Here is a 16,291-nt window from a genome sequence, read left to right as displayed (position 1 = left end):
TGAATGAAACAGATCTAGAATACAAGATGCTTCAGGATCACCAAGAGCAGAGAGTCACGTGACTGTCATCATTACTATGGTAAAAACTACTATTTGGGGAGATACTTTAACAAAGGTGCACCTATAGAAATTGGTTCTCAAGTTAGAGGTTACTTTATTTTGCCAACCACAGAGAATTAATTTACTTCATTCATGTACTTCCATTGAGAAGAGAGATGAAAATAAAATACTAAACTGATTTCCAAGAATAAACTTAATAGTATTCACATACCATTTTCTGGGTGATATTTTCTGGGTATTGCTAATTGTATTTACTCTGAATTATAAGTAAATATCTAAAAAATTGATAAATATATCTCATAGTAAGCTTATGGATTCAACACATTAAATGCGATCTTGGGTAAATCATAAATCAATAAAGTATGATTTTTAATTTCTATTTTTTTTTTTTTGCGAGGAAGATCAGCCCTGAGCTAACATCCATGCCAATCCTCCTCTTTTTGCTGAGGAAGACTGGCCCTGGCCTAACATCTGTGCCTATCTTCCCCCTCTTTGTATGGGACGCCGTCGCAGCATAGCCTGACAAGCAGGGCCTCGGTGCATACCCAGGATCCGTAGCTAGGCCACCAGCAGCAGAGCATGTGCACTTAACCACTACACCACAGGGCTGGCCCCTTTAATCTCTATTTTAAGTTTAGTTTAACTTAGATTAGGAAGAAAATCAATGATTTATTACTTGTGTTAAGCCCTGGACTCACACCTGACTTTATCTTGAGTTTTCACAGTTTAGGATGCTATTTTAGTTTTGTGTTCAGATATGAGTGATTGCAGGCAGAGAGAAAATTTCTTTAATGCTATCAATATTTTACATAAATACAAACCAGAGCTTTTTTCACTTTTTTCTTCCTCTCTATTATTTTAAAAATGAAGACCTTCCAATATTCAATCATCCAGGTTTATTCTCCAAAAAATTGCATAGAAATGGTAGTTGTTTCACAGGAGAATAATCACTCAATGACATGTGTTTAGAGGTCCTGGTTGCCTTGAATATGGTTTCCTGGTCAGGCAAAAGATCCCTCAAGAGTTTATATATCTGTGTTTTATAGTCTTGGATTAATGTAAAGTCAAAAATGATGAGGCATATTCAATTTAATTGAGGATTTTTATCTTTGGAATAAAAAATTCACTGAAATTACACATAACTTTTTCATGTATTTGTTTATACTACTCTGTAAATAAAATCTGCTCAATTAAAAGAAACTAACACATATGTTTTTTATTTTAATTTTTTCCTGTGTTTCCCCAGAAACCTTTCCAATAACATCTCTGGCTTCCTCTGTGTAAATAAATCAATGATACTTCTTTCATGTTTTGTTATGCATCTGGATGGGAATTTCTTCTTTACTTCATTGCTAACCACTCCCTCCTTCAAATACTCCACTGGACTTCTGAAACATTACGGTCTCCTGGTTTTCCTCCTACCTCTTGGAGATTTCCTTCCCAATATCAGTTTGCTGAGTTTCCCTCATCTGCTCAACCATCAAACTTAATGTTTCTCAGAATTGCATCTTTGGCCTGTTCTCACTCTATATTCTGTCCCTAGGTGGCATCCATTCCCATGGCTTTAATTACCATCTCTCGCTTTTAGCTAGGGCCTCTCAAAGCTAGGATACGAATTCTTGAGTTCCTAATCCACAAATCTAACTGCCTACTTATGTGATACATCAAAAACATCTCCCACTCAACAAATCTAAAACTAATCATCTCCTCCTCAAATCTGCTCTTCTTTCAGGGTCTCCAGTCACAATAAATGGCACCAATATTTACCCAGTTGCTCAACCCAAAATCTGGGAGTAATAATGAACTCCTCCTTACCAGTGATCCTCAATATTTAATACATCAGCAAATCCTATTAATTCCACCTTCTAAAAACCTCTTAAATATGTCCCCTTATTTTTTATACAACATCACCATTCTTCTCTCTGGCTTCACACATTATTTTTGGAATAAAATGTGAAGTCACCTATGTGGTCTTCCGATTTCAAATCTTATTTGCTTTAATTCTTAATACCTACACTTCAGTAAGAGAGACTTTTAAAAATATAAATCTAAGCATGTAATCATATTGCTTAAGACCCTTCACACACTTGCCACTGCCCTTAGATTAAAATACTAACTCCTTTTCAAAGTTTATCAGGTCATGCAAGAACTGAGTCTCATCCCCCTCTCCAATCTCAGAGGATAACCTGCTCCCTCTCTGCAATTCCAAAGCCAGTCTGTTTTTCTTTTACTTGCCTGAAAACTTCAAACTCTTTCATCTCTGAGGCTTTGCACTGGCTAATCATTCTGTCTGAAACATTTGTCCTTTCTGCTTTGCCAGTTAACATCTATTCATTCTTCAAATCTCAGTTTCAACGTCATTTTACCAGGGAAGATTTCCCAGAAGCTGGCTTCTGGAGAGTTCTTTCCACTGTATATTATTATAGCACTTTCTATTACTACTTTCCTAACATTAATTATACACATAAATTCTTATTCTCCCTCATTTATCCTAATATGTTGTTCTGCCTGGTACCCCAGTCTCCCACTTAGAACAAAGGCATATCAGGACAGGAGCATATTGACACGTGTAGGGGCACTAGCCTACATCCCCTTTAAACCATGTGTCCTTGCAGCTCCTTATCTAGGCTACGGGCCAGCACTCATGATGATAATGGTCCTGGGGTTGGCCAACCCAGCTGTTTTCCTGTGGGCGAGTTAGCACAGAGACTCTGGTGGTCTGAGGTAACACGGAGGCCCTCTGGGGGCAAGGGGACCTCTGATCCTTGGAATGCAAGTCATACAGGGACAGTTCTCCTTGGCAAGCATGCAGCTTTTGTTCCTCTGCCTACTTAAGCAAGCTTCTCTCAAGGGGGCAGTAGCAGGTACATATTTCTGTCCAGTAGGCCACCACTGGAGCTTGCCTTTAAGTAACTCCCCAATAAACCTGTATGTCTCTTTCACTGTCTCTGGGTCTCTTCTGTGATTGCTCAGCAACTTATCTTGCACTGCTCACCCAGCTCGTCATGTGGTGGAACAACAAGGTAGAATGATTTATGGGGCTCCATATTATGTTGTAGAAGAGCCTTCTTGGGGGGCAACGGGGGAAATTTTCCTTTAATCTGAGAGCAGTTGTGCTTCCTCTAAGCAACTAAATTGTTTTACGTCATCTTATATAAGCTATGATTCATGTAACTGACCATGTATGTCTATTTATTTTTTTAAATATTTCTGCTTACATTATTCTCCAGTTTTTACCCTTGCTTATAAATTTTTGGAACATCAGTATTTTTCAAAAATTAATTTGAGACCATAATTCTGCAGCTATTCTAGAGAATATAATTTTCCCTTATTTCTGAACAAGAGAAAATGAAATACAACTCTAAACAAATATACCTCTAAACCAAGAGAGGGCCTTGACACTTTGAGGCCTCCACGAGAACCTGGAGATCAGATTCATTGTTTCTACACATCAAAGATAAAGCCAGGCTTCTCCAGATAGATAACGCTAGGCTTGTCTCCATGGCTTGTCTTGGGACCCTTGAATGATTATCTTTCTCTAAGGTAAACATGCTCCTGTAACAGACAACTCAAAACAAATCCCTATATATCATTTTGTTTTTGGTTTGTATGTTTTCCCGTGATGTCTTAAGAAATTGATCCAGTAAAATACAAATGTTATCGTATCCAGTCAACTCGGGAAGGATAAAGATCAAAAACATGCAAGAAGATCTTCATCCCCAACACTCCAAAGTTTGGGAGCACAGGTAGACATTCACAGATAAACCTTTGCTATAACTGATAACAGGAAAATGATCACTTTATTCCCCTACTATCAATTATAGGAGTTATTTTTACCTATCAGGGATTTTAGATTTATTTCTTCAAGGTTCATTCATGGTGCAATGCATGGATGTGTGTCTGTACACTCAGGACATATCTTCACACCCTTATATCAGTTATTCCAAGTAGTTCATATGCCCTAGCTCATCCACCTTAAATAGGGATTATTTTATATTAACCAACATATTGCCACAAAACCTTCCCTCTTCCCCTCTGTTTCATCACCAGGCAATTATTTTAATATGTCTCTCTTGGGGAAACCAATGTAACTGAGATTTAGTCCTGAAGAGAAACTAATAAAGGGCTGGGTATTGGTCTTTTCTGTGGCAGCAGTAGGTCACTCTCCTGTGCAGCTAATTAGCTTCTTTCCCATTATGAAGAATCTTATATATAGCTTTTTCTTTGTGGGGGGAGGGGCCAGTGACTATTTACAGAAATGAAGACTACGCTCTCTGAATTTCTCTTCTCCTAAAAATGCACATCCTGTGACTAAACAGGCAGGTAGAAAAGACGCTTTTATATCACAAGTCTGTCCCTGTCATGGTTGCTTCCCTCTCTCTAACCGGCTTAACTCCCCTTCAATTTCTGCTCTTCTGTAAAGTATTTGTGTCAGAAATTTTGTCTTTTCTGAAATATTTTTGTCATTTTATTCTACACCATCTTTCTCCTATTCTCAAATTTCAACTATTGAATTGCATAGCTTTTTAAAATTACTTCCACACACACAAACTCACACACACTCCCTTTGATATTTTCAATTTATCTCCTTAATGTGAAGATTTTTCAAGATTCATATGCTTCTGACTTTTGTACCAACTCATTGTAAACTTCACTTTCCACTCTGTAAAACAGACATGTGGCCTCAGCTATTTCTACCTTGTTTGAGAACCAAATTCTGTTTTAAACCAGAGGAGGTAAATCTCTATCCTCTATCTCCAGGACTCTGATGTGATTTCCTCTCCCTCAGGATCGCTTTCCTCCACATTTGAAGGCTCCAGCCAATGCCTAGTCTGAGAGGCTACGTTCAGAGTTAAAAAGATCTGGCCCCATGCCAGGAGGTGGTACAGAGGAGCTGGTGGCTGTAAATTCTGAAATAAAATTATTGAAATAGATCTGTTCAAGGACCGACTAGGTTGTTTGAAGAAATAAGAAAAGGGTTTGGGAAAAGCAATATCCAGTGAAAAAGGAAATAGTTTTTAGGAGGGGAAGGTTAATTTTATTTTAAATGAAACAAGAAGTCAGGGATGAATTGGGCCTTTCCAATTAGGTTAGAGTGATTCTCTCAAATATGAATAATTCTAGCTTTTTTCATGACGTTTTTTTATTAAGCAGATGTAGAGCATTATTGAGGAAGACTATGGACTGGAAGTTAAGCTGACTTCTAGTTCTGGCTCTGTGAATGTATTGCTGTAAACACACTGGCTAGCCATTTCACCCCACTGGGTTGTTTCTCTACCTGTAGAGTGAAGTAACTGGACAAGGTAATCTCAAAATGCTTTCCCACTTCTATACAAACACATAATTCTGATAATGTTTTGTTTAATGTGTGTCTACATTTCCTCTCTAAAGATATTTCTCCCCAGACCCTGAATGACTGATAAATTTTAAATCTCCCATAGGAGAGATGGCAAACTCTGTGGGGACTGGGCTTCTGAAGAACTCCTGGGAACTTCACAAATTCACCAGTGTTTCTAAGAAGGCAGAGAAACCAAGTGCGTGGCCTTTTTCTCCAAACAAGCTCTCTCAAGTCATCAGGATTTCTTCAACAACGATATGTACTAATTCCAGATGTTTGTAACAGAAAGGGTGGGACTTTCTTCACTTATCTAAATACTCACTTTTTTATAGATATAACTGGGTTATCGTCAGGAAGTACAAGCTCGTGGAGAAGGTATTACTAAATTTAATTTCTCTATGTATTTGTGAGGGCTACTATTTTGTTTCTTATATGAAGAATTTAGTACCTATTTCTAGAAAATGTATTCATCAAATATTTCTTGAGCTTTTTCTATGTGGCAGCCACTGTTCTAGGCAGGTGATACAGTGTTGGACAAAGCAGAAAGGGTCCCTACATCATAAACTTTAATTTCGCATTTATGATAAGATATAAGTATTTAGAAGTGGGGTAAGTAAAATACTGCCTGGAAGCTAAAGGGATGTTTTTGATCAGTTACTTCCTAATTTTTTAGAAGAGATTCATCTGTCAATGAGCTAAACCACCATGTCCAACCACTGGTTTCGTTCTACCAAATCCTACTGCCACATCCATTATTCATATGCTTAAAGTCTTAACTTTTCTTTATATCAGAGAGAGTTTTTCCTACAGCTTTACTATTACTTCCCATCATTCCAGTCAAAATATACCTGAACAGTGAATGATAACTCATGTAAAGTTCACACTGTTAGATGTTCATAATGTAACAATGTGTGTTGGCTTAAATCATGACAGGCAATTTAAGCAAAGATGTAAAATGTTCCACCAATGCCTCTTTTGATGATCATTGTGTCCTCCTATTTCTCCTATAGGATTCTTCTTATTCCTTCTCCTATCCCACCTTTTTTTCTCCTATTCTCTTTCTGATTCGTCTTCATTCTTCCTTTTTCTTTAGGTTTTCTTTCCTGTCTGTTCCTTTGACATGCTACTAACTCTGACTTCATCACATTGATTACACTCATAGTGCCACATTTTGTATTGTGATTGTCCCATTTTAGAATGATTAAAGATCATAAATAGATTAAATTGTATGTCATAAATGGAAGTTTTGAGTCTTTAGGCTAATAGGTTCATGTAGTGTGGGATTTTCCTCTTTAGAAAACCGAATTATCACTCAAACTCCAAGAGAAACACCATTTCAGCAGTACTAATCTAATAGTAATGGGAATTTCCAAATCTGACAGATTAATTTAGAGACTTTAATTCCTTTTATAAGATGAAACACCTACTTTCCTGATGAGAGTCCTGAACTATTGAGTTTATATGTTCCATATTAGTTTAATAGGGTAAAACATTTGATCTTAAGCAGTCAACTTGATTCTCCAGCTACAACTTTATCTCTCCAAAGACACTGAATTGGATGGTGAGCTTAAGAAGTCACCAAACACTTTCTGCTCAGCAGAGTAGAGTGTATTGCCGTGAAATCTTCCAGGGTTTGACATTGTAAACTCTATGGTGTTCCCCAGATTCAATTCCCCTCCACAAATCCTTTATACTTATCTCCCTGTGAAATGGATGATTTAAATATGAATGAGAAGTCCAGGGATAGTAGTATGAATGAATTGAAAATGGTAAAACATATTTTTCAGAGAAAATGCTAGAAAGATTATGTAGGAGAACATCTAGGTGAGAGAAGGTAGAAAACAATGTAAAAATTGATCTAGAGGCAACAAAAATAATTGCATGTTGTGGAAATAAGAAAAGAATCAAACCCACTTGTCTCCATCTGCTGTATTCTTCCCAAAGTATTATCTCTTCTATCCCATTGCACTTTATTGTCTCTCTTTATTTGACTATTTATTGTGTCTCTCTTAATATTTCCCACTGCAACATTACTAATTTTGCTCACTCTGAACTGGATAAAACCACCAGAACCTCTATTTTCCTCATAGTTATTTCATGGCTACCAGAATTCATTCCCAATGGGCAACCCTGGTCAAAGTGAAGCAGGGGAGATTCTTTGTCAATTACCTGGATGCAATGCCCCAAAAAGTTTCAACTTCATGATCGTTTTATACGAAGTCCAAGAAGTTTAATCAGGACCCTTTACTTATTTAGCTATATCCCCCCTCTTAATAATCTCATCTAGGAACCAATTACTGGCAGTTCGTGAAAATGGCTGATTAGATGACAGAAGAATTAGAGTCCTTTACTTCCTCAGTTGGTTTGTCTTCTAATAATTATGAGTCAATCCTTGTTTTCAAATGTTCTTAGTAAACCATTCCTTCAACCATCCATGCCCTTTTATGTTTTTATCAAAAAAAAATCTAATAAGTATATAATGTGTGTACCGAAAGATATTTCAAACTCTGAAAGATTTTTAACTCTAAAAAAATCAAAATCATCTACCTTATTTAAAATTTTAGACTATGCAATTTATTCACTTTTATTGCACTTAATATTATGAAGAAAAATCTTCCTAATGCTATGATAAACTCTTCCTTTTATTTTAATAACTATATTACTTTCCATCATGTACATGTTTTACATTTAAGTCTAATATTTGGCATTTAAATTGTTTAAATTTTATCTTGCTAAAGTGTGGTGAATATTTTTGTGCCAAAAACTTTTTCTGTACAAATAGAATTTTATAAGGAGTATTATTTTCCCAAATGGTATGGATTCAAGATTCTTGACATATGATTTCAAAATGTTTTCTTTAATGTTTGAATCAGTCTATATTTCCTCCAGCGATGTATGAAGGTGCCTATTTCACTGAGACTTTCCCAGTTTGGGTAATAATAATTGTAAATCTTTTTTCTAATTTTATAGAAAAATAATAGAATTACATTGTATCTTTTTTCTTAGGAGATATACATATATTTCTAAGGAAGAAATATACACACACACACACACATATGCAGTTTACATTCCTGAATTCTGTTTCATATCACTTGTCTATTTATCTATTAGGTCTTGGAGGTTTTATTGTATGGTTTGACCTCTCTTTTATATTATGAAGATATCAACCTTTTTTCTCTGTGCAGCATTTCAAATTCAAGTATGATTTATGTGTTGGTTTGGGGAGATTGTTTTTAAGCACATATAGGAAACAGCTTTCAGACGTCTCTTAACTGTTATTATGCATTTCTATACTCATTTCTAAATTTATATAATTTTATTATTCTTGATTATATTTTTTAAAGCTTGTCTATTTTTATTTTTTAAACTCATTTTTATATACTCATATACACACTTCCAATTTTCTGGGATTCAATATTTATTTATTTTTGTTTTTAATTTTTATTAAATTATTTCACTGGAATTCCTTGAGTTTATTTTGTGTATTTCTCAGCTCTTAAGTTGTCAGATTAGTTCATGTATTTGAATAAATGAAAGCTTTTAAAGCAATATATTGCCTCTGAGTGCAGCTTTGGTCATACCACATTAATGTTTTATACCCTGAGTTCTCATTATTTTGAAAATAGTTTACCATCAATTAAATAAAAGATTAGTTAACAACCAATTTTAGATTATCAACATTTAACACACTATTTTCAGTGTCTCAAAGTTGATTCCTTCTTTCTTTTCTTTCAGGTCATTTCAGAGTCTTCTCATCTTTATGATTCAATGGACCAAGGAAATGGCTCTGTGGTAATTGAATTTGTGTTACTGGAACTTGCACAATCCTTGGGAATGCAGTTTTTCCTTTTCCTTTTCTTCTCTCTATTCTATGTGGGAATTATCCTGGCAAACATCTTCATTATGTTCACAGTGATTTTTGATTATCACTTACACTCCCCTATGTATATTCTGCTTGCCAACCTGTCACTCGTTGACCTGGGCCTTTCATCTACCACAGTTCCTAGGATGATATCTGATCTTTTCAGTGACTGTAAAATCATTTCCTTTCACAGTTGCATGATACAGATGTTCTTTATTCATGTCATGGGAGGAGTTGAGATGGTGCTGCTCGCAGCCATGGCATATGACAGGTACACAGCAGTCTGCAAGCCTCTCCACTATCTAACTGTTATGAATCTCAAAATGTGCATGCTTTTGATAGCGGCTGCTTGGATCATTGGGATGATTCATGCTGTGTCTCAGTTTCTTTTTGTCATAAATCTACCTTTCTGTGGCCCTAATAATGTGGGAAGCTTTTATTGTGATTTTCCTAGGGTTATTAAACTTGCATGCGCGGACACTTACAGACTAGAATTTGTGGTCATTGCCAACAGTGGATTCATATCTATGGGTACCTTCTTTTTCTTAATTGCATCATACATCTTTATTCTGGTCACTGTCAGACAACATTCCTCAAAGGATTTATCCAAAGCATTCTTCACTTTGTCAGCTCACATCACTGTAGTGGTTTTGTTTTTCACTCCATGCTTGTTTCTCTATTTGTGGCCTTTCCCTACCAAGTCATTGGATACATTTTTTGCCATTGTGGACTTTGTTGTCACTCCTGTCTTAAATCCTGCCATCTATACTTTAAGGAACAGAGATATGCAAGTGGCAATGAGAAGGCTGAGTAGACAAGGTGTAAGCTCTAGGGAGATGGCATAACAGATTTCATTGATAAGAGCACTAGATGAATGTCATAGACTATCAGGAGCCTCATGACCACCATGAATGCTATGGAATGTACACAATTTCATCATTGCCTTTAAAAAACTGAGAAGACTACAGAAAAAGAAGTATTGAATCAAAGAATTTCATTTTCCGATAGTTGCAGCAATTTTTGTTAATTATAAAAAATAAAGTGTTATATATTGCTATCTAACCTACAAACCTAAATTATAATTACCATCAATGACTACATTCAATTTTCATGTGGTTGTTTTATGTCTCTATATAAATGCATACATGTATATATATATATATGATTTCACTTTATCAGTATCTTCATACTGATAGTAAACATCACTGGAAATCAATTAATATTTCTTATGGAAAGTATGTGGATCCAATGGATAAAATAGGAGTTTATATAAGTCTGTAGATGTTAAAATCGAGGAAGAAACAATACTCATCCTAATTGTACTTTAAGAAGAAGGCAACACTGTGTTACAATTCTTAAGAACAATTTTCAGTAGTTGATTGTTAATGTATTTTGTATAATGCTATTTTAGAAATAGACTCTAGTACTTTGTGTTATGTTAAATTTGCCTATGTTCCATTTTTTTCAAGAGAAAATTTCTGTTGGCTAGCAATCTTCCTCAAAACACTTCTTGATCCACTTTATAAAAAGTATCTACAATTCTAAATGTGTTTGAAGGTACTTATTGACTAGAGGAAGATATCCCACTCAGATCTCATCTTATTTAATGTGCCTGTTCTTAAGCTAGTGTGCTTAGGACAAAGAAGATGATTGATATCTTTCAGGTGAAGCCTGGAAAATCTGGTGGTCAACAGCACAACTGAGAATACTTGGCTGTATTTCTATAACTGATTTAAGGAATATTAATTGTGGTCACTCAGTTGAGTTTTAACTTCTGCATGGTAATTAAAGCTGCCTAATAAAATTATAAATGATAAGAAATAAGACTTTCTTATTATTAGTCAAGGTAATTTTTCTATATTTTCTCCAAAACTTGTCATCAACGTCAGAAGCTATCCCCTTTTTTATAAAATCTAAAGGATTATTTTTTATTGTCTTGATGACCCATCTGTATTTTAATTTCATCACTTTATCTTATTTAATTGTTTTACTATGATTCTTAAAAACAATCACCTTTAAACTAAGTGAGGTAGTAAAAATACATCACTGAACCAAGAAATTATGACAATAGCCCTTAATTCAAGAAGATTCTATATTTCCTCGAGGGAAAACTTGTGAGATTATAAGAGTTAGTCTTAGTACTCAAAGTTCAGGTTGGCTCTTTCCAGATCTCTTCACCTGCCTCAAGCCACTTTCATAAGTGGCTCTTAATTAGCCAAGTGGTTTTATTAAGGAGGAAAATTCACATAGATTTTATTCTCTTTGGAAATTTTATACTTCAAGAGAAAGTGAAATACAAGGAAAATCTGTACTCTTCTTTGCTCTGAAAATTGCTGTAGTCTCTTCCAGTTAAGAAGGAGGAAGGTAAAATGATGAAAGGGAAATATATTAGCAGGACTCACCAAATTGTAGCATTTTACTGACAATGAGATGCTTCTATTCGTAAGAATCCATTCATTACAATTCAATAACGTGTAAAACTTCAGGAAAAATGGAAGCATCCTGTGAGGTTGGCTTAAATACTTAGAAGAGTTATATGAATAATATTAGCAAGGATAGTCCTTGTTGTAAGTGTTATACAATGTGGTAAGTGTTATGTAAGTGTTAAAAATGTTGAGTTCTTATTCCAAATCTTCCAGGCTAATCTATTCTTTCCCTTCTATTTGATAGTCCTTTTTCCATAACTCCTCAAAGCCAGTGTTCTTATCTGCTTCTTTCTCTCCTTCCTGTAACCCCAATGAAATCTTGGACATTTCTTTCACATAAAGGTGCAAATCATACTCAGAGTTTTGAGGAATTTTTTGGAGAGCTTTTGATACAGTGAACTCATTTTAGAAACAGGAAAACAAAGGCCCAGATAATTTGAATGACATATCCAAGTTCATACAATAAATTTGTGCTACAACCCAAGTCTCCTGACTTCAAACTCAGTGAAACTTATAAAGACTTAAGATGTTTTTCTGTAAAGAGGGTCAAAGAAGTTTAAAATAAACATATAACAGTCTAATGGCTGAATTTTAAGCTTAGTCTAGTGCATGGAGAAGGATTCTCTTGTTCAATTGTAAGTGGCTCTTAATGGTTGCTACAACCAATGTGTAAGATTTTAGAGAACTTCTTCCATAAACCTAAACTTAATGTTTAACTTAGAATCGATATAATTCTTCTAAAACTTCTTGAATAATTTTTGAAGAGTAAGAGATGGGCTTTTAAGAATTATAGTGGTGAAGAGTTTCCTGTAACTGAGGATCCCATATTATCGCTTCTCAGCAGCATATACTCACGAAATGAGATGTCCTAACTCACTTAGCAAAAAATTCCTTTTGCTGAAGAATAGTATGTCTGAATTCTTACTTGTTACCATGATAGAAAATCTTTTTGATGCAAATGAAAGCAGTTTGGTCAATCATCATTCTTGGTATGTTTCCTATGGAGATATGACTATCAAGCTTGCCCTCTGTCAGTGAAATTAAATGGTTTCACATCAGTAAATATCTAAGATCAGCTCTAAATTGCACACTTTGATTCTAAAGAAACATCTCAACCAATCACTTATGTCAGAAATGATCTCACAATGGGCATCCTATCCTGTTTATTGTCAGTGATGTATTATTATATTTATTACTATGCTAAGCAAAAGAGAGCTAAAATGAGTGTTTATGACTTGTTTTACTGTTAGACTTCTATTTATACTTGGAAAAAATTAGAACTACTAAATTTTTATAGGACTTTGAACACAGTAATGTGGAGCTTTAGTGAACATAGCTGAGGAAAGGGATTCAGGATAATGAAGATAAAAGTGTAATACTCGAGGGCAATGGAATAACTGTGATTAAGGAAATAGAGAAAACAAATATTACTACTCCCACAAGAAATTTGATGAGTAACCTTCTATCACTTCATGTCACCCCTGGGACCCATCATTTTCCACTCCTCTCTTTTATGTCTTATTTGCCTAACTCCTACACCTCATCCTGAAAGTATTCATGGTCTTGCTTCTCTTTCAGGCTACTATTTCATTTCCTACTTCACTTACTGAAAATCTTCTTGAAAGAGTACTTATTTTTCTCCCCAATGCACAAGTGAAATGGCTTTCTCAACTTATGTGCAACTCACTTTTCCAGCTCTTACCTAGCAGGTAGCAACTTACAAGGAAGCCGCATCAATACTTCTACATTTCTAGACAACCGTCATTATCCTTTACCTCCTTCCGAATTTGTTCCTGCTCCTAAAATTGATCTGAATATTATATGTTGCTATGCTAGTGCTTATTATAATTATTTTCAGAATTAAAGCCATGACAATGCTCACAATTACTCAGAATAAAAACGTTGGCATCATCTTTTTCCATCTCCTATATTCTGTTGACAAATATCCTGTTGTTACTACCTTAACAATGGCTATTATGTATTGACTACTTACTATTTGTTAGAAATATATTAAACAATTGCTCATAATTCTTGGATGGTTCTTCATAATTAAACACAAATTCCTTCGTAAGCATTACAGAATCCTTTTTGAATTGTGTCTTCTGTTAAACGTCTTCACATTTTCTCTCATGGAATTTGTTTTGCATTTTTCTGATGTTTTTTAATTCTACTTCAGAGTTCCCTTTCTTTAATCCTCTTTCTCATTTTTAAATCTTATTTTTCTGTTATTTCTCTTATTCTTCTTCTGTTTTTCATTTTTAATTATATTTTTGCTTACCTCTTTTTCTTATAAGCATTTTGATATCACCGAATGATAAGTACAAATTCCATCCTCTATAAGGCCTTAAAACTTCTAGCTTCTCTACTAGAATCCTCATAAATTTAAAACTCCCCTAAGGCTGAATCTCTACAGCTGTCTTAACTTATATGTTTCTAAACAAACTTCTGAGAGAGACTATGAAAACTATTTTGGAATTGCATCTCTCTCCCCTTCCCATAAAGTATTAGAATAGTGGTAATTTTGAGAAATTTTGATCCAATGCACTCATTCTAAAGGTGGGAAAACAAAAGAATACAAGGAACTGATATTCAATTATATAGTTATGATTGTTATTTCTAGAACACAAGTACAATTTTTTTAAATGATTATGGGGGAACCAGGGTTTCTCTGTGAATCAGAGTGTGGTAAATCTTACTACCAATAAATATCTAAATCTATTGAGTACTTAGTAAATACAAAAACTGCATAAAACATCTACTACATTTATTACTTCATTTGAAATTCATAATCACCATAAGAAATGAATATAATTAGTATTCACATTTACAAATATGGTGAAATAAGTCCTAAAGAGGATGTGTTCAAAGTCTACAAACTACATACAAAACCCATACTCCTCACATAGGAAAAGTATGAATGAGGATTTGTTTTAGTTTGATAGAGAGAAGGTTTCCAACAACTGTACACAAAATTATTGTGATGGACTACCAGGCTACTAAGAATACTGTCTTCAAAATATTTATGTCAGAAAAGGACTTTATAATATGAAGATCATACAATTTTGTATGTATTTAAGAGTTAAGATATGCGCTACAGAATATAAACTGTTTTGGAGTTCAGGGGAAAAGGAGATAAATGTAGGATGATGGTGCAGACTTAATCTGGCAGAGAGGATAGCATGAATAAAGGTATTTTATTAGCAATAAGCCTAGCATAAGTGGAAACACTGAGAAGACTTGGACAACTGGACTATAAGGCACAGCTAGGGGAGGAGTGTGGAATGAAATGGTGAGTTTAGATCGTGTGCAATTTGAAAGCCTTTATGTAATAAGCCATAGAAAGTCAGATGAGTGAGCAGAATGAAACAAAATGAGGCTTTGAATTTGAATATGATAATTCTGACTTCCTTCTTGCTCTCTTCTCCAAGGTTACTACAGAGGCTAGTTCCTGGAATGAATCAATAAGTGAAACAAATTACTCCATGGTGACTGAGTTCATTTTTCTGGGACTTTCCAATTCTCAGGAACTCCAGATTTTCCTATTTGTGTGCTTTTTTGTATTCTATGTAGGAATTGTGTTTGGAAACCTTCTTATTGTCATAACTGTGGCTTGTGACTCCCACTTTCACTCCCCCATGTATTTCCTGCTGGTCAGCCTCTCGCTCATTGATCTGTGTCTGTCTTCAGTCACAGCCCCCAAGATGATTGCTCACTTTTTCAGTAAATGCAAAGTCATCTCTTTCAAGTGCTGCCTTGCTCAGATGTTTCTCTTTCACTTCTTCGGTGGGAGTGAGTTGGTGATCCTTATAGCCATAGCCTTTGACAGATATGTAGCAATCTGTAAACGCCTTCACTACCCTGCAATTATGTGTGGCAATGTGTGTGTTGGCATTGTCGCTTCAGCATGGGGAACTGGCTTCCTCCACGCAGTGACCCAATTGGCGTTTGCAGAGAACTTACCTTTCTGTGGTCCCAATAAGGTTGTTAGCTTTTACTGTGACCTTCCTAGGGTCACCAGACTCACCTGTACAGACTCCCATAGGTTGGATATCATGGTCATTGCTAACAGTGGTGGTCTGTTCTTTTATTCTCCTAATCGTCTCTTACACCATCATCCTAGTGACCATACAGCATCGCCCTTCAGACAGGTCTTCCAAGGCTCTGTCCGCTTTGACTGCTCACATCACAGTAGTTTTTTTCTTCGTTGGACCATGTATCTTCATTTACGCCTGGCCATTCCCCATCAAGTCATTAGATAAATTCTTTGCTATGTTTTATTCTGTGGTCACTCATCTCTTGAACCGAATTATATACACATTGAGGAACAAAGACACGAAGACTGCAGTGAAATGTCTGAGAAACTGTAATGTGAATTTTAGGGTAAACTCTTAAATCTCTTATAATTGTAAGATTAATCTGATATAGTGGCATAGTAATATAATAAAATTGGTAAATTGCTCATGAAATTTGTACCTTCCATTTCAATAGCCCTTAGTAATTGTCAAAGAACTCTCACATACACTGACTCAATTAATCTTTCAAAAATCTTGTACATTATATTTTTGGATACAGCTGCAAAGTTAATATCCAGCTTTGAAAATGTTG

General features: G+C 35.1%; 2 protein-coding genes across 2 annotated transcripts; both read left to right on the top strand.

Moving 5' to 3' along the window:
• Positions 1-9,166: 9,166 nt before the first annotated feature.
• LOC131405361 (olfactory receptor 4F17-like) lies at positions 9,167-10,105 on the top strand. Its single transcript, XM_058540420.1, has one exon. The coding sequence runs from the start codon at positions 9,167-9,169 to the stop codon at positions 10,103-10,105; it is 939 nt and encodes a 312-aa protein (XP_058396403.1).
• Positions 10,106-15,117: 5,012 nt separating this feature from the next.
• On the top strand, positions 15,118-16,078 carry LOC131405538 (olfactory receptor 4F17-like). The gene is given in 2 exon segments (XM_058540516.1): positions 15,118-15,758; positions 15,760-16,078. Coding segments are annotated over 2 exon segments (909 nt in total). The 5' UTR covers positions 15,118-15,168.
• Positions 16,079-16,291: the final 213 nt, after the last annotated feature.

The sequence above is a fragment of the Diceros bicornis genome, chromosome 5 (genome assembly GCF_020826845.1).
Source record: "Diceros bicornis minor isolate mBicDic1 chromosome 5, mDicBic1.mat.cur, whole genome shotgun sequence".
NCBI classification, from domain to species: domain Eukaryota; kingdom Metazoa; phylum Chordata; class Mammalia; order Perissodactyla; family Rhinocerotidae; genus Diceros; species Diceros bicornis.
Note: the sequence above shows the minus strand (reverse complement) of the source record. Positions and strands in the feature narration are given on the sequence as shown.